Raw genomic sequence first — 25,549 nt, forward strand, 5'->3', positions numbered from 1 at the left:
GGTGTTCAATCCTGGTGTCCTTCCCTTCGTAAACTCTAAACCTGTGAGTGTACCCTGAGGTACGCTCACAGTTTGTAGAGTTTGATTCCGTACCTGGCCCTCTTGCTGGGCAGGCACTGACAGAATCCGAACCTTCCCTTAAAAAGAATTAAGGACTCATCCACGCAGATGTCCCTTTGGGGCACGTACACTTCAGAAAACTTTTTGTTCAAGTGTTCGATGACCGGCCAAACTTTGACCAGTCAAGGTTGGGGTCATCTTGTGGGGGACACTGTGCAGTATCAGTATAATGCAGGAATTTGTGGGTGGCCTCAAAACACGTCCGGGCCATGACCATTCGGAACACAGGAGCGTTATATAAAATATCAACACTCCAATATTGCTGAATTTGGCTTCTTCAGGATCCCCATGTGAAGGACCAGACACCAAAACTGCATAATTTCAACTGAACCTACAGGAGACCAGCTAGAATATGATGAACTGGAGTTTTGTTCCAGAAAACTGACGAGTGTACAAATTAGTTTGCTCCACCATGAGGTTAAGAAAATCCTCAGAGAAAAAGACTTTGAAAAGTCTCTGTGAGGCCGGTGGTGTCAAACTTGATTCCTGATTCTGCCACAAAATCAGGCATCAGTGGCTCGTAATTTTTGGGGGGCGAGGTCCATACTGGGCCCGCAGTGGGGTGCCCTGGTTCGTCATCATCTGGAATGGTGGGTGCTGCCTCATCCTGTCCTGGGGCGTCTGGATGGCGGTTCCGCAGGACCCGAGGAGGAAGAGGATGAAGAATCTGAAACGTTGGATCCTCTCCCTCGCTATCAGTGTCAAAGGTAAGGAAAGAATATTGATGAAGAGAGATTGGGCAGGGAATCAGGTAACAGTTGTCTTTTTTTCTTTATTCTGTCTTTCTTCAGCAGGGATTGTGGCACCACAAATCCCAGCACAAGAGTTCTGGCTGTGTGACCGCTCTGCAGGAATCCTCAGCTAGAGTGAGGACCCCTGCAGAGGTCACATACAGGTGAGACAGGTCACAGAGCGGTCAAACTGCTGCTGTGATCCAATGATCACATCGATCCCACCAATCACTGCTGGCCTGGTGACCATGGCAACTACCTAGGATCGCTCCGAACCAAGGCAGGTCACCAGCAGGGCACAGAGTGGTCACAGCAGCCGTGCCCTGTGATTGGCACTATCGACAATGACGCCAATCAGCTCCTGCAGGCCCTGTCCTAGAATCAGTGCTATTACAGCACCGATCCAGGCCGGTACCAGCAGGGCACAGCGCGGTAATACCGCTGCTGTACCCTGCGATTGGCGCGATCGATGCAATCGGGCCAAGCCAGGGGCATGTTGCCAGACACCGGCCTAGGATCGAGTACATCGGTACTCGATCCTAGCCTGGGACCTCATTGTTTCAGGCGCTCTGATTGGCTGAAACAATGAGAGGCTGTGATTGGCTGTTCAATTCTGAACAACCAGTCACAGCAATCGGGAGGCCGGACGGGGAAGGACGCAGCCCAGGATCCCAACTCCATCTTCCTACAGGTAAGATGGCGTCGGAATTTTAATGCGATCATTGTGACTTAAGTCACGATGTCGCATTAACCCCTTCATGACCCAGCCTATTTTGACCTTAATGACCTGGCCATTTTCGGCAATATTGACCAGTGTCCCTTTATGAGGCAATAACTCAGGAATGCTTCAACGGATCCTAGTGATTCTGAGATTGTTTTTTCGTGACATATTTGGCTTCATGTTAGTGGTAAACTTAGGTCAATAATGTTTGCATTTATTTGTGAAAAAAACAGAAATTTGGCGAAAATTTTGAAAATTTCGCAATTTTCACATTTTGAATTTTTAATCCGTTAAACCAGAGAGTTATGCGACACAAAATAGTTAATAAATAACATTTCCCACATGTCTACTTTACATCAGCACAATTTTGGAAACAAAAATTTTTTTTGTTGGGAAGTTATAAGAGTTAAAAGTTGACCAGCGATTTCTCATTTTTACAACAAAATTTACAAAACCATTTTTTTTAGGGACCACCTCACATTTGAAGTCACTTTGAGGGGTCTATATGGCAGAAAATACCCAAAAGTGACACTATTCTAAAAACTGCACCCCTCAAGCTACTCAAAACTACATTCAAGAAGATTATTAACCCTTCAGGTGCTTCACAGCAACTAAAGCAATGTGGAAGGAAAAAATGAACATTTTAATTTTTCCAATAAAAATTTTCGTTTAGCATCAATTTTTTCATTTTTCACATGGGCAACAGGATAAAATGGATCCTAAAATTTGTTGGGCAATTTCTCCTGAGTACACCGATACCCCATATGTGGTCATAAACCACTGTTTGGGCGCACGGCAGGGCTCAGAAGGGAAGGAGCGCCATTTGACTTTTTGAATGGAAAATATGCTGGAATATTTAGCGGTTGCCATGTCGCGTTTGGAGAGTCCCTGTGGCGCCTAAACATTGGAGCTCCCCCACAAGTGACCCCATTTTGGAAACTAGACCCTCCAAGGAACTTATTTAGATGCATAGTGAGCACTTTGAACTGCCAGGTGTTTCACAAATTGATCCGTAAAAAAAAAAAAAAGACTTTTTTTTCACAAAAATTTTATTTTAGCCTCAGTTTTTTCATTTTCACATGAGCAATGGGATAAAATGGATCCTAAAATTTGTTGGGCAATTTCTCCTGAGTGCACAGATACCTCATATGTGGTCATAAACCACTGTTTGGGCACACGGCAGGGTCCCGAAGGGAAGGAGCACCATTTGACTTTTTGAATGGACAATTAGCTCCAATCGTTAGTAGACACCATGTCGTGTTTGGAGAGCCCCTGTGTGCCTAAACATTGGAGCTCCCCCACAAGTGACCCCATTTTGGAAACTAGACCACCCAAGGAACTTATCTAGATGTGTGGTGAGGACTTTGAACCCCCAAGTGCTTCACAGAAGTTTATGACACAGAGCAGTGAAAATGAAAAAATAATTTTTTCTCCTCAAAAATGATTTTTTAGCCCACTATTTTTTATTTTCACAAGGCTAATAGGAGAAAATGGACCACAAAAGTTGTTGTGTAATTTGACCTGAGTACATCGATACCCCATATGTCAGGGGAAACCACTGTTTGGGCACATGGGAGAGCTCAGAAGGGAAGGAGCGCGATTTTGGAATGCAGACTGATGGGATGTTCTGCGGGCATCATGTTGCGTTTGCAGAGCCCCTGATGTGCCTAAACAGTAGAAACTCCCCACAAGTGACCCCATTTTGGAAACTAGACCCCCCAAGGAGCTTATCTAGATGTGTAGTGAGCACTTTGAACCCCCAAGTGCTTCACAGAAGTTTATAAACGCAGAGCCATGAAAATAAAAAATTTTTTTTCCTCAAAAATTATTTTTTAGCCCGCTATTTTTTATTTTCACAAGGGTAACAGGATAAATTGGACCCCTAAAGTTGCTGTTCAGTTTGTCCTGAGTACGCTGGCACCCCATATGTGGGGGGGAAACCACTGTTTGGGCACACGGCAGGGCTCAGACGGGAAGGAGCGCCATTTGACTTTTTGAATGGAAAATTAGCTCCAATCGTTAGCGGACACCATGTCGTGTTTGGAGAGGCCCTGTCTGCCTACACTTTGTAGCTCCCCCACATATCACCCCATTTTGGAAACTAGACCCCCTAAGGAAGTTATCTAGATGCATAGTGAGCACTTTGATCCCCCAGGTGCTTTACAGAAGTGTATAACGCAGAGCTGTGAAAATAAAAATTTTTTTTTTTTCCTCAAAAAATTATTTTTTTAGCCCGCTATTTTTTATTTTCACAATAGTAACAGGAGAAATTTGACCCCAAAAGTTGTTGTCCAGTTTGTCCTGAGTACGCTGGTACACAATATGTGGGGAGGGACCACTGTTTGGGCACACGTCGGGGCTCGGAAGGGAAGTAGTGACGTTTTGAAATATCGACTTGATGGAATGGTCTGCGGGTGTCATGTTACGTTTGCAGAGTCCCTGATGTACCTAAACAGTGGAAACCCCCCACAAGTGACCCCATTTTGGAAACTAGACCCCCCAAGGAAATTATCTAGATGTTTGATGAGCACTTTGAACCCCCAAGTGCTTCACCGAAGTTTATAACTCAGAGCCGTGAAAACAAAAAAAATCATTTTTTTTCACAAAAATCATTTTTTTAGCCCACAATTTTTTATTTTCCCAAGGGTAACAGGAGAAATTAGACTCCCAAAGTTGTTGTGCAATTTTTCCTGAGTACGCTGATACCCCATATGTGGGGGTAAACCACTGTTTGGGCACACGTCGGGGCTCGGAATGGAGAGAGTGCTGTTTGACATTTTGAACGCAAAATTGGCTGGAATAAATCGTGGCGCCATGTCGCGTTCGGAGACCCCGTGATGTGCCTAAACAGTGGAAACCCCTCAATTCTAACTCCAACTCTAACCCCAACACACCCCTAACCCAACCCTAATAATAACCCTAACCACAACCCTAACGCCAACACACCCCTAACCCTACTCCCAACTCTAACCCTAATCCCAACCCACCCCTCACCCTAATTCCACCCCTTACCCTAATTCCACCCCTCACCCTAATTCCAGCCCTAACCCTAATTTCAGCCCTAACCCTAATTCCAGCCCTAACCCTAATTTTAACCCTAACCCTAATTCCAACCCTAACCCTATTTCTAACCCTAACCCTATCTGTAACCCTAATTCCAACCCTAACCCTAGTTCGAACCCTAAATGGAAAAAAAATTTTTTTTTTATTTCATTATTTGCGCCTGGCTATGGGGGTGATAAAAGGGGGGTGTATTTACTTTTTTTTTCATTTTGATCACTGTGAGAGTGTATCACAGTGATCAAAATGAAAAATGAACGGGCAACCGGCAAATTCATGGGCGCCGCCATCTTGGACAATGGCAGGCGCACTGCGCATGCGCCCGCCATTTTGCAAGATGGCAGCGCCCATGATCCGGACGCCGGGAGCCACGGCGGGACACCGGGAGCACGATCGGAGGTCCCGGGGGGATCGGAAGGTGGGAGGGAGCGATAGGAAGGGGAGGGGGAGCAGATGATGACGGCGGCGACCGATCGCCGCCGTCCATCGGTGGCGGGGGCCGATCGGCCCCGCCAGTCGGTGTGTGGGGGGGTCGGGTGTCGGTATCCAGCCATGTCCGATGATATTGCAGCATCGGCCATGGCTGGATTGTAATATTTCACCAAATTTCATTGGTGAAATATTACAAATCGCTCTGATTGGCTGTTAAAAGTGGAACAGCCAAACAGCCAATCAGAGCGATCGTAGGCACGTGGGGGCTAAGCCACGCCCCCAGGGATTAACTGTAGCGTGTCCTCTGTGTGCGGGTCGGGTGACCTTTCAGTGACCCTGGTCACCCGACCCGCAGGGGGGCTATTTATAGCATGACGCCTACGTAGGCGTCATAGGTCGTTTGGGCACGACTTTTCATGACGCCTACGTAGGCGTCATGGGTCGTGAGGGGGTTAAAGGTCATGACGTACTATCCCGTCCATTGGCATTAAGTCCCAGGGCACATGGACCGAATAGTACATCTAAGGTCAGAAAGGGGTTAAAGCAAAATAAGACGGCCCTGCTCGTGAGAGCTTACAATCTAAAATGAGGTAGGAGAAGTACAAAGTACAGGTGTGTATTTACAATGTTGGTCCAGCCATCTTGAGGGAGTGAGGGATGGATGGGGATAGTGAATGGGCTACACCCGCACACTTACACATAGAATGACTGATTAGTGAACGTCATAGGCCGCTCTGAAGAGATGCGTTTTGAGGGAGCGCTTAAAACTATGCAAATTGTGGATAGTCTTAATATATTGGGGTAGAGCATTCGAGAGGATTGGCGCAGCCCGGGAGAAGTCTTGGAGTCGAGAGTGAGAGGTACGGATTAGTGCAGAGGTTAGTTGAAAGTCGTTTGCAGAGCACAGCGGTCGGATAGGCCGCTAGACAAATGAGGGAGATGTAGGGGGGTGCCACACTGTGGAGAGCTTTGTGGGTGAGAACAAGTACTTTGAATTGGATCCTATAATGAATGGGCAGCCAATGTAAGGACTGGCGAAGAGCGGACGTGTACCGATTAGCCAGATGGACAACCCTGGCTGCTGCATTAAGTATGAACTGGAGAGGGGAAAGTAGAGTAACGGGTAGGCCAAATAATAGAGCGTTGCAGTAGTCCAGGCCAGAGTGGATCAGGGTGACTGAGGGTTTTTGTTTCCATGGTAAGAAAAGGGCAGATTCTAGAGATGTTTAGGTGTAAGCGGCAAGAGATTGTATATGGGATGTGAAGGAGAGATTGGTGTCAAACATAACACCCAGACAGCGCGCCTGCTGCCAGGGTGTTATGGTGCCACCCACGGAGAGGGAGATGTCAAATTTATAGACGTTAGTAGATGGCGGGAGCAGAAGTTCAGTTTTTGAAAGGTTGAGTTTCAGACAGAGAGCGGACATGACGTTGGAGACTGCAGACAGTCACTGGCGTTCTGTAGTTCAGCGGGGTTAGGTCAGGGGATGACGTGTATAATTGTTTCATCAGCATAAAGATGGTACTGAAAGCCAAATCTGCTGATGTCCAATTGGGGCCGTGTAGAGAAAGGGGCCAAACACTGAGCCCTGAGGTACCCCGACAGTGAGAGGAAGAGATGAAGTGGAGCCAGCGAACAAAACACTGAAGGAGCGGCCAGAAACATACCAGGAGAGAGCAGTGTCCTTAACGCCTAGTGACTGGAGCCTAGAGTAGGAGATGGTGGTCAACAGTGTCGAAAGCTGCAGAAAGGTTGAGAAGAATCAGCAGAGAGTGGTCACCGTTACGTTTTGCGGTCAGGTCATTGGTCACTTTGATGAGTGCAGTTTCAGTCGAATGTAGGGGGCGGAAGCCGGACGGTGAAGGGTCTAGGAGAGAGTGAGTGGAGAGGTAAAGGGTAAAGCGGGAGTAGACTAGGTGTTCCAAAAGTTTAGAGATGAAGGAGAGATTGGAGACTGGTCTGTAGTTTGTGCAGGATGGGTTGAGAGCGGGTTTCTTTAGTAATGGAGTAACGATAGTGTTTGAAGGAGGATGGGAAAATGTCAGAGGAAAGGGAGAGATTAAAGATTGTAGTTAGGAGATGTGAGGTAATGGGGTCGATACTGCATGTAGTCGGACAAGGAGTCTGGCTGGAGACTTCTGTGATGGGTTCAAAATGTGGAGAGTGAGCCAGGGGATACGCAGGGATGGGAGTCACAGCGCTTGGTGGTTGGGAGCATATTTCCTGACGGATATTATCTATTTTCTCTATAAAGTGGGAGGCCAGGTCATCAGCATGAATGTCTGTGATAGGGGCTTGAGTGTTTGGCCTGAGAAGGCAGTGAAAGGTGTCAAAAAGTTTCTTGGGGTTGTTGGCTAGTGAGGAGATCAGGGTGGTGAAGTAGGTCTGTTTGGTGAGGTGAAGGGCAGAGTTATAGGTTCCTAACAAATTTGAAGTGGATGAAGTCTTCTGGTGTGCGGGTTTTCCTCCATAAGCTTTTACTCTTGTGTTTGGAGGCTCTGAGGGTGAGGGGAGCTACTTGGGGTCAAGGTTGCTTCTAGGAGTGTCGTAGTGATGAACAGCCAGACAGGACAGGAAAAAGATTGGGGACAGTGATGAGTGTAGGGAGTCTGCAAGTGTGAGGGTTAATGGCTTGTAGATTTCTGATTGTGTGGTAGGTAGAAGTGAGCTGGGGTGGACGAGGATTTGGGAGCGTGGAGGAGAGAATGTTGTGGTCAGAGTGGAAGCGGTGAGTTATTTAGGTAGATTGAACAGAGCCGGACAAAGACCAGGTCAAGGGTGTTACAGTGTGTGTGTTTCAGAGGTTGAAAGCTGTGAGAGGCCAAGAGAAGTGGTTAGTGATTGAAGAAATACATTCTTTGTTCTCCTGCGTAAGAGCCTGGTACTGGTTCCTGACCAGTATTGGTGCTGACCGCCTCCCGATCCTCCTGCTTCTCTGGGTCACATGCTTCCATTCTTGTTTCTTTAGGTGCACTTCGAATGTCTGCTCTCTCTGTAACATGGAGATAATTCTGCTAAGAACACTTCACCTTCCTTAATTATTTTCAATGTGGCTAACCTCTCTTCTAGATTTTGCAACTTTTCCAACAGGGACACAAGCTTCTATTTCTGGCATGTAAAGTTTGGTTATCCACTGTGAACATGTAGCACAAAATGCAGCTCACCAAATGGCTCCTGACCTCTTCCATATTCTTATTGCTAAAGAGATATCAAAGTGGTGAAAAATGTGCCAAAATTTGCGCGCCGATAGGCGTGCCGTTTACCGATTTCCTCCTTTCAGCTGCAACGGCCAAAATCCAGTGTTCTTTGAGCTCGCGGAGACGCTTCACTTATCCCAGAAGGCACTGGGAATATGCAAAATCTCTCCTCAGGACTCTTCCCCTGGTTTTTCAACTGTCTCTGGTGCAGTCAGTCATTACGGAGAGCCAGAGGCTGCGCGAGGCGTCCCGGAGCGTCAGAGTTAAGGACACATACAAGTTACTGGTCATTCAACACTTTATTTCCATAAAAAATAAAACAGCAACGATGAACATTATGAACTAAACGTTGTCACTAAACAAAGACATTTCAGGATTTCTTGACAACAAGCTAAACTAAACCATTGTAACGCGGCAGCGGCATCAGTCGTGCACGAAGCGCAGAGGTTGGGCATTGAGGCCGGAGTCATGCAGGAATGGGGACAGGTACGGATACAGTTTCTCTGTGAACGTGGCTCTGAATGTGTAGATGGCAGTCATGTCGTCGGCGTTGTAGAAGGAGATCTGACCGCCCTCATAATCTATGTACACTCCGATCCTCTTGGGCTTGGCGCTCAGGATCAGGGTCCTGGAGGGAGACTCCAGAGCCTTGTAGGCATTGCCATTCCTCAGCCAGATGGCCCAGTAGCCGTTCTTGGGGTTCAGCTTGATCTTCCCCTTGCGGTTGCTGGACTCGCTGGCCATGCCCACATCCCAGGCGGTCTTGTCTCCCACTTCCACCTCCCAGTAATGGCGTCCGGAATCAAAGCCCTGAGAGCCCAGGACCAGGATGCACTGGCTGAAGCGTTTGGGGTTATCAGCGAGCGTGAGCTTGTTGTCTCCGTACTTCACGCAGGTCATGTTATCGGACAGCACGAGGTTGGGGTGCGCAGTGGATGGGTCCAGCAGCATCGGAGTCAGCTCTGAAAGGAAGGAGGAGACAAAAAAAAAAAAAAAAAAAAAAAAGGTCATGGACTTTCTGATTCTTTATTCCAGCTCACAATCTGATACAAATATTGCCCTCTGTTATCAGCCATTTATTTCTCCATGAGTAATGAGCATAGACCTCTGCCATCCACGTGGTCACTACGCACAAGTACAAACGGCATGGTCTGCAGAGGACACGTAACCTTGTGCTGTATGCCACTTGACATGACTGTTTACCCCACCAGTCCTTGGGGCCTTGATGAGAACAAACAAAGTGGAAACATTTCACACCTTCTGACTCTTTGGAAGAAAGATGCCAATTACAGCCTGACACTATCTATCAGAAAGAGCACACAAATAGTGTTCAGAGGAAAATAATGTATTCATGGGTAGAGTCGCCATGATCCAGTCACAAACAAGAATTAGAATATTAACGAGAGGCTGGTCTAGAAACCGGATCCCTGAGTAAATTTATAAATAAGGCCTTTACACATAGAAAGCTGTTCACAGTGAGGGGCAGCCTAGCTGATATGTTCCATTCCATATTTCTCCCTCAGGGACAGAATAACAGAATGCAAAGTTCGATATTTCTGTAAGTTTCTCCTTTTTATCACTGTTTTGCATAGTTGCATGTCACTTTATTTCCATATTTTATACCCTTTTATTGTAAGCACTGTACACCTTTTCTATCAAAGCTTAAAACTTTTAATAAGTCTGAACCTTGTTGTTCTAAAGAATCCATAGCCTTAGAGTGTGTGATCCTGGTGATTGGCACATAGTAGTAGCAATATTTCCAGGACTCATCGCCCGTGTATTCAGTGAGTGGTAGCAGCGTGTATGAAGCAGGGTGTGTGTTCTGTGTCGGGGTGTGATTTATGCTCCTATTGCAGCATAGAACAGAGGTTGAATGCTGGACTGAGAGGAGACAGATTAACCCTTGCAGGCGCAACCCCAAGTCACGTGCTGAGAAGTGGGTACGTGAAAAATTGGTGGCAGCAGTGGGATATACGAATATATTCCCCCTTGTAATTCATGACAGCAGGTCCTTATGGAGCTCTGTACTTACTCGGTACAATGAAGGACCTCATTTGCTTCCACACCGTATACTGGAGGGGTCCTCTGAACGTCCCTTGGCACAGATCCTTGGACAGCAGGCTGTTCCCAGAAGACATCACCTCTTTCTGCTGTGTCTGACACCTGCGGAGACAAGAGCATGAATCTCACTCACCATCCCGCGGCCGGCACCACCGTACCCATTAACAGCCTAAAGCTGCAGCAGAAACTTACTTCTCAATGAAAGACTTGATGTCCTGTATGAAAGATGATTAAGAAAATGATTAATCCGAGGAAAGCAAAGGGGAGCCTGGACATAAAAGATCACCAGACATCGGCACTTACCGTCAGGAAAGAGATTGAGTCTGTGTCGTTCACCCGCTCGTTGGCCATGGTGATGGTCTGCTTAATGTTGTCCTGGTTCTCCTGCATCTTCACCATGTTGGTCTCCATCTCCTTCAGTAGGTTGTCGCCTTGGTCCTGCAGCTGCTCCAGAAGTTTCTCCTCTTGCTCCTTCAGGAAAGTGTGCAAGTTCTTGAATTCATCCAGGATATGCTGCCTGAACTCGGAAATATTGGTCTGCGGGGAAAGAGACAGAAAATGTCGTATGAGATGAAGGGTGGTTGGACGGCAAGTCTCCGGATCACAGGAGTATCTCGCTCACCTTGTGCTGCTCCACCTTCTCCTGCTGCTGGTCAGTCAGCTGCTCCGTCACCTTCAGGGTTTCTTCTAATGGGGCAACGATAGCCGACAGCTCTGACTGCGGGTGACGGAATGGTGGTGATTAGGTAAATGTACAATCTGCAGCCATGAGATCTGAGGAGGGCTTCCTCACCACTTACCCGGTACAACCCGACAGCATCCAGGATGGGGAGGAAGTTGTGACTGGCGTGTTTGAGCGAGTCGCGGCAGATGACGCAGCTCAGTGTGCCGTCGTCCTTACAGTACAGCTTCAGCCGCTCGTCGTGCTCAGGGCAGTTCTCTGCCAGTTTCGGCTTTGCAGGGGTCAGGGTGGTGGAGCTGCTACCCACTGTCTTCTTCACCAGGTTTGCCAGGGCTCGGTTGGTGGTGTACCTCTTGTCAGTAATGACTTCCTTACAGTCTGGGCAGGTGAAGGAGTCCTGCCCGTCCCAGGACTTGTCAATACAGTTACTGCAGAAGTTATGGCCACACTCCACCATGACGGGATCCTTAAAGAGCTCGCTGCACAGGAGGCAGGTCAGTTCTTCAGCAAAGTCCCCGGACGCCATCACCGAATTGTTTTCAGCGTTATCCACTTTCACTTTCTAGAAAAACATACAACATGTGAGGGGACAATTCATGAATGAGAGACGGGGATAATGTGCGTCCTCCGTAGAACAGTCTCTGCAATAACCTGCAGGACTGTCCACCCAGACATGCACTGCCCACACAGAGGACGGTAACACATAGTGACTCCATCTTAACCGGCCGCCCCCGACCGACCCTGCGAGACGACTGCAAAATAGAAAGAAATGTTTATTGGATGCAGAAAATAGGCATTCAGGGGAAGCCGGGTACGAGGTGCAGGCTGGATGGGCGACACCTGGAATTTGCAGGAAATAAAAGACAAATAAAACACAAAATGGAACAGAAGTTATACACAATATTATGAGGGTCAGACATCCACAGCAATATTCAAGAACCCCCCAGCACCCGATTAAGGATGGACATACACATTATATGGCTGCCAAACGCTTGATCACATCTCCCATACACAGGGCGCTCGCTCCCGTGTGCTCTAAGCTAGCTTCCATCTAAGACATCAGCTGGCAGATTATCTTTGAGAGAACAATGCGATTGGCAGTCTGAAATTGCCAAGAGTGATCGACATCTCTCCTATCAGTTGGCCGGTGACTCCATACACAGAGTGAGCCAACACCGGCGGGTTCAGCCATCTTTAGTCTATGGGACCCTTACAGTGACCTCAGCTCGGTCACATGTGGATGTTGCTGGAGATCAGAGATTACCGAATTGTCCGGCAATCGCTCATCTCCACTAAGATAACAAATCAAAACAGAAAAATAAAAATTTCTTCAGTAGTATTATGTCACCTAAGGGGGCATCACAGAAATCAATGACAACCACACAGACCCTGGCTGCTGCCAAAGTGAGTAGATCTCTGCAGCAGGTAACAGATCGGAGATGCCAAGTCTCACCCCCAAGAATATGGCCGTTGGCTTTTTCGGACACTGCTTTGATAATCGTGCCGCCTCTACCGGTTAGCACAATATATAAAATGAGCATTTCAAGTGCGAGGAGTATGGAGACCCCTGGCATGATGTGACCCCCACAGACAGCACCGCACACCCTTTGTACATGTCTAGAGCTGGTGCCGTGAGCGGAGGAGGCAGCACAGTCATCGGTAGCCCCTAGGATATGAGGAAGATTCAATTTTGGGTGAAAATGACCATTATGGAATTTGCACTTAAATACATAAAATAAACGAGGTCTAATGGCAGAAATCATCCGATGGCAATACAGGAGTTTCCTCAGATCTTAGGTGAGGCTGGGCAGCCTGGCGGGCACAATCAGGGCATCATTGCCCCGACCCCCGGCATGGCACCTCACAAAGGTCATAAGTGAAGGCGAATGGAACACTACAGAAAGTCGTTGCAGCATACCGCGGCGTCACTAACGCACCGGCCATGGAGTCCCCGAGTATAAAGCGCGGCACACACAGGATGAAGGCAAACATTGAGGCATCCTCATGCTCCGACGTAGGGAGAGCATGGCGAGGATTGGAAGACACTACATACCTTGCAATGAATGATTGTTCACAGATTGAAAGTCTGCGGAGTCCGCGACCAGAGAATTAAGAGTAGATTTGTTTATATAAAAAAAAAAAAAAAGAAAAAAAAAAGCACACCCCTTGTACCTGCGTGACACCAGAGGATTTTTCTTTCAATAATCTATGTCAACATTTGCTTTCAGGCTTCGACACTGCAGAATGGCGTCATTACCAGTATCATTCTATTACTATGTTGAATTTGTTGTGTACAAATGTAGCAGAGCTGGGATTGTCATTCGGTGCCGCTACAGTAGACTTGTTTGTGATGTCACAACGGCCGCAGAACAGCCCGATACATCATAGCACAGAGCCAATATAGTGAAGAAGCCGCGCACCGTGACACGCCAGCTCTGCTACATCTATATTACCAGGCCGGCATTGCAGAAATGTGCCAGGTTTATCCAGTCGCCTCTGCACGGTCCAGGCTGTTTGGGACAGACGAGCATGATAGGAAACCACACCTTCAGGAGCTGCAGCATAGTCTGGTACCACGCTCAGACATGGGGAGAATTGCAAAACCCTCCAGACCGGAGGGATTTAACTCTCTAGTGCATGGCTCATTGCCTAGGTTACTGGCCACCCTGCAGTTACCTAGTCAAGGAGTGTTTGCTTGCACGCAGGTTTTGTCTAACCTGCCCGCACCACACTTGATCTGTGCGGCATCCACATTCACCCATTCACCAATGGCGCCTCTGCTGGCAGCCTGGGGAAGCGCACGGTTCAGGCCTATGACGCAAACTGTCAATCGGAAGCACACATCCCCCCCCCCCCCCGGCAAAGCAGGATGCCAAGAAGGGTGTGCTCCGGAAAAAAAGATGATGGGATGCCCCCTACCGTACATGCAGATCAAATATACGAGCACCGCAGACCTGGCTGCCAAAATTCACAGAGTGAGGGGGCAGGCGGCCATGGCCGGAGGATAGTGACTATGTAGTGAGAAAAAAAAATATACTAAAAAGTGCCCCCGAGTATGAATATATCACAATCACATGATGGCTGTAAAAGTTATAAAACAAAAATTAAGTTACGACACCTATGAGGACAGCTCCCATACAGTCGCGGTGGTACCGCGGGCACAACCCATGTTATCAGGGGTGCAGGCAAAAAGTGCCAGGGAAAAATCCGACTGCACCCCCTTCACATTATGATCGTGGGGGTCCTTGCAGATTGGCACAATACATTGCCTTAAAAAAAAAAAATCTGCACATAAATGTGTAAAATCCCACCCTGGCTTAACCCCCGAGCAGCCATTTACATGGACTGAGTACAATCGGCGTCTATTCGGATACGTGCGATAACAGCAGAGGATGTAACCAGTTTATTGGTAGAGACGTGACGCAGAGGCGTGATTACAGAGCGTCCCATTGGCGTGGCGAGCGCTGCGGTGGAGCAGGACTGACACATTTGGGGCTTGCGTTACCTTCGCTTCAGGTTCCTCGTCCTCGTTCTTCCGTTTCTGGGGTGTCTTTACGTTCTCCGTGATGTCTGAGTCGGTGCCATTGGCCACTTCGGCCTCTTCCTTTACTGGCTTGGGAATCGCCAACCGAGTTTTGTCAACCCACTCGTTTTGTCGTCGATTCACTGCGAAAGGGGAAAACCGAACTTACAACATAATTTCATACTATGACTGTGGGTGTCTGACCAGCCTGAACTTACCATTCGGAGCTTGTGACTGTCGCCATCACGGGCATTTTGTAGCACGATTGCCCCTTGGAAGCTGCAACAACTGCAAATATTCGGACAACTCAACCATCGAGAAAAAAACTCATGGTATAAGGATCTTCTGGAAATGTCCGAGAGTACATGCAACTCGTCAAGGGTACGACTGAGCACAAGAAACAATGTGCCCGAAACCGAGACTTCAGAGCTGGATACTCAGAGGGGGAAGAAATAATGGCAACAGGAGCAAGCACCCATCATCTCAGGGTGTAGACAGCCGTGATTATAAGGCTGTGGGATTGAGGGGCTCGTAGCCTGTCCTGTAACCCACTGATGGGAAAGGCAGCACAGGGCATCCACTCTATACGACTGGATACAGCAATCCCCCAATGCCAAAATAAAGAGGAAAAAAGTGGTCGATTTTGGCAGAATAAAGAATCAGTAATTAGCTTGGGGTCCTGTACTACAGAAGACACAGGAATGTCCATAAGGTCAGAGGCAGAGATGAAGCCTTGGGCCTCAGTTATCAGAGCATACAACTTTCTGCCGGACACGCGGGTGTGAAGGATCGTGTTTGGTCATGGATGACCGCTTGTGACTCCTCTTTTCCTTGGAAACGCTAACCGATAAAGCCGCCAGAAGCGAGAGACATCAAGAGATAATGGAAAGAGCGAGCCACACGGTATGACACAAGCGGGGCAAGTGCAGCCCCGTGCCCAGTGGACTCCTCACAGAGGTTGCACTGGGCCTGGAGAGAAGGAGGAACCGGAGCGGCTCAAGAGGCCACTGAAGTTACTCGTGTTGAGGAAACCATCCACAAGCAGGACACTGATGAGACTCTCCGGAGCAAGGCATTGCACATCCAGGAATACGGCGCCTTACAAGGAACGGAGGCGTTATCTGCATTCTCACCCACCTCTCCCCCCTTTATTATAGACGGCGAGCCCCGAGGATTACTTACGACCAGCGTAATGCACGTAGAATTCCTCCCGGCCCGCCTGCTTGTTCATTCGGGTCTTCACGATTTCTGCGTCATCTGGTAGAAAATAAAAACACAAAGCAAAAGACTCAAGAATCTGCCAAATACAGGCCGCCATATGCGGTCAGTTCTACTAGAGATCAGGGTGTATGGTCCATCTACTGCGATGACGGAAGAAGCCTTAGGGCCCATCACACATGGTAGAAGCCGTCCTATGTCTAGGTGTACACAGGGGATATAAAGGTCATACACCCATTATAATGCCAGGTAAAAAGAATCCCACCAACAATCAATTCAGAACGTTGCCACCTTTAAAGGAAATCTGTCACACCATTTTTCGAGTATAAGCTGTCGACACCACCATCAGGGGCTTATCTACAGCATTCTGTAATGCTGTAGATAAGCCCCCGATGTAACCTCAAAGATAACAAAAATGAGTTATATTATACTCACACAGGGGCAGTCCGGTCCGATCCGGCGCCTCCCATCTTCTTACGGTGATGTCCTCTTCTTTGCTGCCTGTCGTAGCTCCCGCGCAGAACACTGGAGCAGAGTCCTGCAGTGCGCCGGGAGAGGTCCGGCACCTGCGCAATGCAGTATTCTGCTCTGCCCTCAACAGGGCAGTACGTCTGCGCAGGAGCCACGACAGGCAGCAAAGAAGACGTCACAATTAGAAGATGGAAGGCGCCGGACCGTGACACCCATCGGACCAACACTGGACCCGGACCGCCCCCCCGGGTGAGTATAATATAACTCATTTTTCTTATCTTTCAGGTTACATCGCGGGCTTATCTAAAACTAAAAAAGCCACCTTCAGAAGCACTAAGGCTGCATTCTGTGAAGGTGGCTCTTCTGTTTCTGACCCCAATAACAACAAAATATAGACCTTTATAAATCGTTCCTCATACCTGCATTCCGACACAGAGGTATGGTGTGTCCCTCCTACCAGCTGTCCATCAACCCCCCTCTACAGTGTCCCTGCACCGCCTCCTTTTGTATTTGCCGCCGTTACATGTTGGGCGCCTGCGCTGTGACAACAGTTCTCGGGCACGCAAAGTGCTCACTGCCCGGGAACTGCCATCAGGCTATCACACCTGCATGTTTCTGCGTCCCCAAATCCGGCCCCGCAGTGAGTTATGAAGTATTCACATTGTGGGGCTGGGGCCTCCGCAACAGTTCCGGGGCAGCGCGCACTATGCAAGCCCGAGAACTGCTGTCACAGCGCAGGGGCCCGACAACATGTAACGGCAAATACAAAAGAAGGAGGCGGTGCAGGGTCGCTGTAGAGGGGGGCTGATGGACAGCTGGGAGGCGGCGACACTCCATACCTGTGTGACAGAAAGCAGGTATAAGGAACTATTTATAAAAGTCTATATTTTGGCGTTAATGGGGGTCAGAAACAGAAAAGCCACCTTCACAGAATGCAGCCCTAGTGCTGCTGAAGGTGGCTCTTTTAGTTAAAAACGCCCAAGGGGGGGGTGACAGGTTCCATTTTAAATCCTTGGCCCCCTCCTTTAATTTATGCATAGTAGATAGGGGGATACATGGTATATAGGGGTTGGGCCTATCACTCACTATAGGAGCCGTCCTGTATATATAAGGGGATACATGGTATATAGGGGTCGGGCCTATCACTCACAATAGGAGCCGTCCTGTATATATAAGGGGATACATGGTATATAGGGGTCGGGCCGATCACTCACAATAGGAGCCGTCCTGTATATATAGTGAGATACACGGTATATAGGGGTCGGGCACATTACTTACGGTAGGAGCCGTCCTGTATATACAGTATATAGGGGGATACGTGGTATATAGGGGTATATATCACTCACGGTAGGAGCCGTCCTGTATATACAGTATATAGGGGGATACGCGGTATACAGGGGGATATATCACTCACGGTAGGAGCCGTCCTGTATATACAGTATATAGGGGGATACGCGGTATAGAGGGGGATATATCACTCACGGTAGGAGCCGTCCTGTATACACAGTATATAGGGGGGTACGCGGTATAGAGGGGGATATATCACTCACGGTAGGAGCCGTCCTGTATATACAGTATATAGGGGGGTACGCGGTATAGAGGGGGATATATCACTCACGGTAGGAGCCGTCCTGTATATACAGTATATAGGGGGGTACGCGGTATAGAGGGGGATAAATCACTCACGGTAGGAGCCGTCCTGTATATACAGTATATAGGGGGATGCGCGGTATAGAGGGGGATATATCACTCACGGTAGGAGCCGTCCTGTATATACAGTATATAGGGGGATGCGCGGTATAGAGGGGGATATATCACTCACGGTAGGAGCCGTCCTGTATATACAGTATATAGGGGGATGCGCGGTATAGAGGGGGATATATCACTCACGGTAGGAGCCGTCCTGTATATACAGTATATAGGGGGATGCGCGGTATACAGGGGGATATATCACTCACGGTAGGAGCCGTCCTGTATATACAGTATATAGGGGGATACGCGGTATACAGGGGGATATATCACTCACGGTAGGAGCCGTCCTGTATATACAGTATATAGGGGGATACGCGGTATACAGGGGGATATATCACTCACGGTAGGAGCCGTCCTGTATATACAGTATATAGGGGGATACGCGGTATACAGGGGGATTTATCACTCACGGTAGGAGCCGTCCTGTATATACAGTATATAGGGGGATACGCGGTATACAGGGGGATATATCACTCACTGTAGGAGCCGTCCTGTATATACAGTATATAGGGGGATACGCGGTATACAGGGGGATATATCACTCACGGTAGGAGCCGTCCTGTATATACAGTATATAGGGGGATACGCGGTATAGAGGGGGATATATCACTCACAGTAGGAGCCGTCCTGTATATACAGTATATAGGGGGATACGCGGTATACAGGGGGATATATCACTCACGGTAGGAGCCGTCCTGTATATACAGTATATAGGGGGATGCGCGGTATACAGGGGGATATATCACTCACGGTAGGAGCCGTCCTGTATATACAGTATATAGGGGGATACGCGGTATAGAGGGGGATATATCACTCACGGTAGGAGCCGTCCTGTATATACAGTATATAGGGGGATACGCGGTATACAGGGGGATATATCACTCACGGTAGGAGCCGTCCTGTATATACAGTATATAGGGGGATACGCGGTATACAGGGGGATATATCACTCACGGTAGGAGCCGTCCTGTATATACAGTATATAGGGGGATACGCGGTATAGAGGGGGATATATCACTCACGGTAGGTGCCGTCCTGTATATACAGTATATAGGGGGATACGCGGTATACAGGGGGATATATCACTCACGGTAGGAGCCGTCCTGTATATACAGCATATAGGGGGATACGCGGTATACAGGGTGATATATCACTCACGGTAGGAGCCGTCCTGTATATACAGTATATAGGGGGATACGCGGTATACAGGGGGATATATCACTCACGGTAGGAGCAGTCCTGTATATACAGTATATAGGGGGATACACGGTATACAGGGGGATATATCACTCACGGTAGGAGCCGTCCTGTATATACAGTATATAGGGGGATACGCGGTATAGAGGGGGATATATCACTCACGGTAGGAGCCGTCCTGTATATACAGTATATAGGGGGATACGCGGTATACAGGGGGATATGTCACTCACGGTAGGAGCCCTCCTGTATATACAGTATATAGGGGGATACGCGGTATAGAGGGGGATATATCACTCACGGTAGGAGCCGTCCTGTATATACAGTATATAGGGGGATACGCGGTATACAGGGGGATATATCACTCACGGTAGGAGCCATCCTGTATATACAGTATATAGGGGGATACGCGGTAGAGAGGGGTATATATCACTCACGGTAGGAGCCGTCCTGTATATACAGTATATAGGGGGATATGCGGTATAGAGGGGGATATATCACTCACGGTAGGAGCCGTCCTGTATATACAGTATATAGGGGGATACGCGGTATAGAGGGGGATATATCACTCACGGTAGGAGCCGTCCTGTATATACAGTATATAGGGGGATGCGCGGTATACAGGGGGATATATCACTCACGGTAGGAGCCGTCCTGTATATACAGTATATAGGGGGATACGCGGTATACAGGGGGATATATCACTCACGGTAGGAGCCGTCCTGTATATACAGTATATAGGGGGATACGCGGTATACAGGGGGATATATCACTCACGGTAGGAGCCGTCCTGTATATACAGTATATAGGGGGATACGCGGTATACAGGGGGATTTATCACTCACGGTAGGAGCCGTCCTGTATATACAGTATATAGGGGGATACGCGGTATACAGGGGGATATATCACTCACTGTAGGAGCCGTCCTGTATATACAGTATATAGGGGGATACGCGGTATACAGGGGGATATATCACTCACGGTAGGAGCCATCCTGTATATACAGTATATAGGGGGATACGCGGTATAGAGGGGGATATATCACTCACAGTAGGAGCCGTCCTGTATATACAGTATATAGGGGGATACGCGGTATACAGGGGGATATATCACTCACGGTAGGAGCCGTCCTGTATATACAGTATATAGGGGGATGCGCGGTATACAGGGGGATATATCACTCACGGTAGGAGCCGTCCTGTATATACAGTATATAGGGGGATACGCGGTATAGAGGGGGATATATCACTCACGGTAGGAGCCGTCCTGTATATACAGTATATAGGGGGATACGCGGTATACAGGGGGATATATCACTCACGGTAGGAGCCGTCCTGTATATACAGTATATAGGGGGATACGCGGTATACAGGGGGATATATCACTCACGGTAGGAGCCGTCCTGTATATACAGTATATAGGGGGATACGCGGTATAGAGGGGGATATATCACTCACGGTAGGTGCCGTCCTGTATATACAGTATATAGGGGGATACGCGGTATACAGGGGGATATATCACTCACGGTAGGAGCCGTCCTGTATATACAGCATATAGGGGGATACGCGGTATACAGGGTGATATATCACTCACGGTAGGAGCCGTCCTGTATATACAGTATATAGGGGGATACGCGGTATACAGGGGGATATATCACTCACGGTAGGAGCAGTCCTGTATATACAGTATATAGGGGGATACACGGTATACAGGGGGATATATCACTCACGGTAGGAGCCGTCCTGTATATACAGTATATAGGGGGATACGCGGTATAGAGGGGGATATATCACTCACGGTAGGAGCCGTCCTGTATATACAGTATATAGGGGGATACGCGGTATACAGGGGGATATGTCACTCACGGTAGGAGCCCTCCTGTATATACAGTATATAGGGGGATACGCGGTATAGAGGGGGATATATCACTCACGGTAGGAGCCGTCCTGTATATACAGTATATAGGGGGATACGCGGTATACAGGGGGATATATCACTCACGGTAGGAGCCATCCTGTATATACAGTATATAGGGGGATACGCGGTAGAGAGGGGTATATATCACTCACGGTAGGAGCCGTCCTGTATATACAGTATATAGGGGGATATGCGGTATACAGGGGGATATATCACTCACGGTAGGAGCCGTCCTGTATATACAGTATATAGGGGGATACGCGGTATATAGGGGGATATATCACTCACGGTAGGAGCCGTCCTGTATATACAGTATATAGGGGGATACGCGGTATACAGGGGGATATATCACTCACGGTAGGAGCCGTCCTGTATATACAGTATATAGGGGGATACGCGGTATACAGGGGGATATATCACTCACGGTAGGAGCCGTCCTGTATATACAGTATATAGGGGGATACGCGGTATAGAGGGGGATATATCACTCACGGTAGGAGCCGTGCTGTATATACAGCATATAGGGGGATACGCGGTATACAGGGGGATATATCACTCACGGTAGGAGCCGTCCTGTATATACAGCATATAGGGGGATACGCGGTATAGAGGGGGGATATATCACTCACGGTAGGAGCCGTCCTGTATATACAGCATATAGGGGGATACGCGGTATACAGGGGGATATATCACTCACGGTAGGAGCCGTCCTGTATATACAGTATATAGGGGGATACGCGGTATACAGGGGGATATATCACTCACGGTAGGAGCCGTCCTGTATATACAGTATATAGGGGATACGCGGTATACAGGGGGATATATCACTCACGGTAGGAGCCGTCCTGTATATACAGTATATAGGGGGATACGAGGTATACAGGGGGATATATCACTCACGGTAGGAGCCGTCCTGTATATACAGTATATAGGGGGATACGCGGTATATAGGGGGATATATCACTCACGGTAGGAGCCGTCCTGTATATACAGTATATAGGGGGATACGCGGTATACAGGGGGATATATCACTCACGGTAGGAGCCGTCCTGTATATACAGTATATAGGGGGATACGCGGTATACAGGGGGATATGTCACTCACGGTAGGAGCCGTCCTGTATATACAGTATATAGGGGGATACGTGGTATACAGGGGGATATATCACTCACGGTAGGAGCCGTCCTGTATATACAGTATATAGGGGGATACGCGGTATAGAGGGGGATATATCACTCACGGTAGGAGCCGTCCTGTATATACAGTATATAGGGGGATACGCGGTATACAGGGGGATATATCACTCACGGTAGGAGCCGTCCTGTATATACAGTATATAGGGGGATACGCGGTATACAGGGGGATATATCACTCACGGTAGGAGACGTCCTGTATATACAGTATATAGGGGGATACGCGGTATACAGGGGGATATATCACTCACGGTAGGAGACGTCCTGTATATACAGTATATAGGGGGATACGCGGTATAGAGGGGGATATATCACTCACGGTAGGAGCCGTCCTGTATATACAGTATATAGGGGGATACGCGGTATACAGGGGGATATATCACTCACGGTAGGAGCCGTCCTGTATATACAGTATATAGGGGGATACGCGGTATACAGGGGGATATATCACTCACGGTAGGAGCCGTCCTGTATATACAGTATATAGGGGGATACGCGGTATACAGGGGGATATATCACTCACGGTAGGAGCCATCCTGTATATACAGTATATAGGGGGATACGCGGTATAGAGGGGGATATATCACTCACGGTAGGAGCCGTCCTGTATATACAGTATATAGGGGGATACACGGTATACAGGGGGATATATCACTCACGGTAGGAGCCGTCCTGTATATACAGTATATAGGGGGATACGCGGTATACAGGGGGATATATCACTCACGGTAGGAGACGTCCTGTATATACAGTATATAGGGGGATACGCGGTATAGAGGGGGATATATCACTCACGGTAGGAGACGTCCTGTATATACAGTATATAGGGGGATACGCGGTATACAGGGGGATATATCACTCACGGTAGGAGACGTCCTGTATATACAGTATATAGGGGGATACGCGGTATAGAGGGGGATATATCACTCACGGTAGGAGACGTCCTGTATATACAGTATATAGGGGGATACGCGGTATACAGGGGGATATATCACTCACGGTAGGAGCCGTCCTGTATATACAGTATATAGGGGGATACGCGGTATACAGGGGGATATATCACTCACGGTAGGAGCCGTCCTGTATATACAGTATATAGGAGGATACACGGTATACAGGGGGATATATCACTCACGGTAGGAGCCGTCCTGTATATACAGTATATAAGGGGATACGCGGTATACAGGGGGATATATCACTCACGGTAGGAGCCGTCCTGTATATACAGTATATAGGGGGATACGCGGTATACAGGGGGATATATCACTCACGGTAGGAGCCGTCCTGTATATACAGTATATAGGGGGATACGCGGTATAGAGGGGGATATATCACTCACGGTAGGAGCCGTCCTGTATATACAGTATATAGGGGGATACGCGGTATACAGGGGGATATATCACTCACGGTAGGAGCCGTCCTGTATATACAGTATATAGGGGGATACGCGGTATACAGGGGGATATATCACTCACGGTAGGAGCCGTCCTGTATATACAGTATATAGGGGGATACGCGGTATACAGGGGGATATATCACTCACGGTAGGAGCCGTCCTGTATATACAGTATATAGGGGGATACGCGGTATACAGGGGGATATATCACTCACGGTAGGAGCCGTCCTGTATATACAGTATATAGGGGGATACGCGGTATAGAGGGGGATATATCACTCACGGTAGGAGCCGTCCTGTATATACAGTATATAGGGGGATACGCGGTATACAGGGGGATATATCACTCACGGTAGGAGCCGTCCTGTATATACAGTATATAGGGGGATACGCGGTATACAGGGGGATATATCACTCACGGTAGGAGCCGTCCTGTATATACAGTATATAGGGGGATACGCGGTATACAGGGGGATATATCACACACGGTAGGAGCCGTCCTGTATATACAGTATATAGGGGGATACGCGGTATACAGGGGGATATATCACTCACGGTAGGAGCCGTCCTGTATATACAGTATATAGGGGGATACGCGGTATACAGGGGGATATATCACTCACGGTAGGAGCCGTCCTGTATATACAGTATATAGGGGGATACGCGGTATACAGGGGGATATATCACTCACGGTAGGAGCCGTCCTGTATATACAGTATATAGGGGGATACGCGGTATACAGGGGGATATATCACTCACGGTAGGAGCCGTCCTGTATATACAGTATATAGGGGGATACGCGGTATACAGGGGGATATATCACTCACGGTAGGAGCCGTCCTGTATATACAGTATATAGGGGGATACGCGGTATACAGGGGGATATATCACTCACGGTAGGAGACGTCCTGTATATACAGTATATAGGGGGATACGCGGTATACAGGGGGATATATCACTCACGGTAGGAGCCGTCCTGTATATACAGTATATAGGGGGATACGCGGTATACAGGGGGATATATCACTCACGGTAGGAGCCGTCCTGTATATACAGTATATAGGGGGATACGCGGTATACAGGGGGATATATCACTCACGGTAGGAGCCGTCCTGTATATACAGTATATAGGAGGATACGCGGTATACAGGGGGATATATCACTCACGGTAGGAGCCGTCCTGCCTCTTGCACGAGTACGTGGCTCCGATCTGCACGATCACATCTTCCTCCACGTCCCCGTCGTCTCCATCTCCGCCCTCGTCGTCTTCCTCTTCGTCCATGACCTCCTCGTTGTCCGCCTCGTCCCCGGCCAGGACGTCTTTCTTCTCCAGCTCGGAGACATCGGGTTGTGCTGTGGCGGCCATGGCTGGGGGCTGCGGTACCGGAGAGCGGGGGGCCTGGACACCGTCGTTACCTCACACAGAGGAGGGGGGGCCTGAACACAGCTGCTGGACTGCGCGCCCGATTCTACAGTGCGAACTGCGCATGCGCCTTTCCCAAGCACGTAACACGTCTTCCGGTTTGTAGGACAATAGAATGGCGGCCTCCGGCCCCGCACGTGGGAGCCACCTGAGCCACCAGCAGAGGGCGCTGCGCACCGGGGGAGGAGCAGGCGGCAGAGTAGCACTCGGCGCATAGATATGTAGGCCCAGGCGGATGTGCAGCCTCATCTGTGCACACAGGGACTCTATCACCTCAGCCCTGCACCAGACGGAAGCCAGCTGCGGCCTAAAGGAACTAGCAGTGCTGCAGTGTAAAGCATGGTGATGTGCCAGAGGCAGCTGGATGTGATAAACGGCTTCCTGCACTAATAGGCAGCAGTGACATTGGGGCTGATTGGGTTGCTCGCCTATTTGGGGGTTGGCAGATTATCGG

General features: G+C 48.6%; 1 protein-coding gene across 1 annotated transcript; it reads right to left on the bottom strand.

The window, feature by feature from the left end:
• Positions 1-8,546: 8,546 nt before the first annotated feature.
• LOC141050809 (nuclear factor 7, brain-like) lies at positions 8,547-25,191 on the bottom strand. The gene is made up of 9 exons (XM_073547477.1): positions 24,840-25,191; positions 15,711-15,785; positions 14,511-14,671; positions 11,124-11,567; positions 10,946-11,041; positions 10,627-10,860; positions 10,516-10,538; positions 10,295-10,425; positions 8,547-9,224 (listed from the first exon to the last, which is right to left on the bottom strand). The coding sequence occupies exons 1-9, from the start codon at positions 25,036-25,038 to the stop codon at positions 8,686-8,688; spliced, it is 1,902 nt and encodes a 633-aa protein (XP_073403578.1). The 5' UTR covers positions 25,039-25,191; the 3' UTR covers positions 8,547-8,685.
• Positions 25,192-25,549: the final 358 nt, after the last annotated feature.

This window comes from Dendrobates tinctorius, unplaced genomic scaffold (assembly GCF_039654945.1).
Source record: "Dendrobates tinctorius isolate UK_male_01 unplaced genomic scaffold, ASM3965494v1 ptg000152l, whole genome shotgun sequence".
Classification (NCBI taxonomy): Eukaryota; Metazoa; Chordata; class Amphibia; order Anura; family Dendrobatidae; genus Dendrobates; species Dendrobates tinctorius.

Bases quoted from the DNA above. Each gene is read 5' to 3' on its own strand.
- LOC141050809 (XM_073547477.1), bottom strand. From the start codon at position 25,038: ATGGCCGCCACAGCACAACCCGATGTCTCCGAGCTGGAGAAGAAAGAC. The intron at 15,786-24,839 runs GTGAGTGATATA...ATTTTCTACCAG, and splicing joins GAGGCAGGACGGCTCCTACC to ATGACGCAGAAATCGTGAAG. The intron at 10,539-10,626 runs GTAAGTGCCGAT...TCTTTCATACAG, and splicing joins ACTCAATCTCTTTCCTGACG to GACATCAAGTCTTTCATTGA.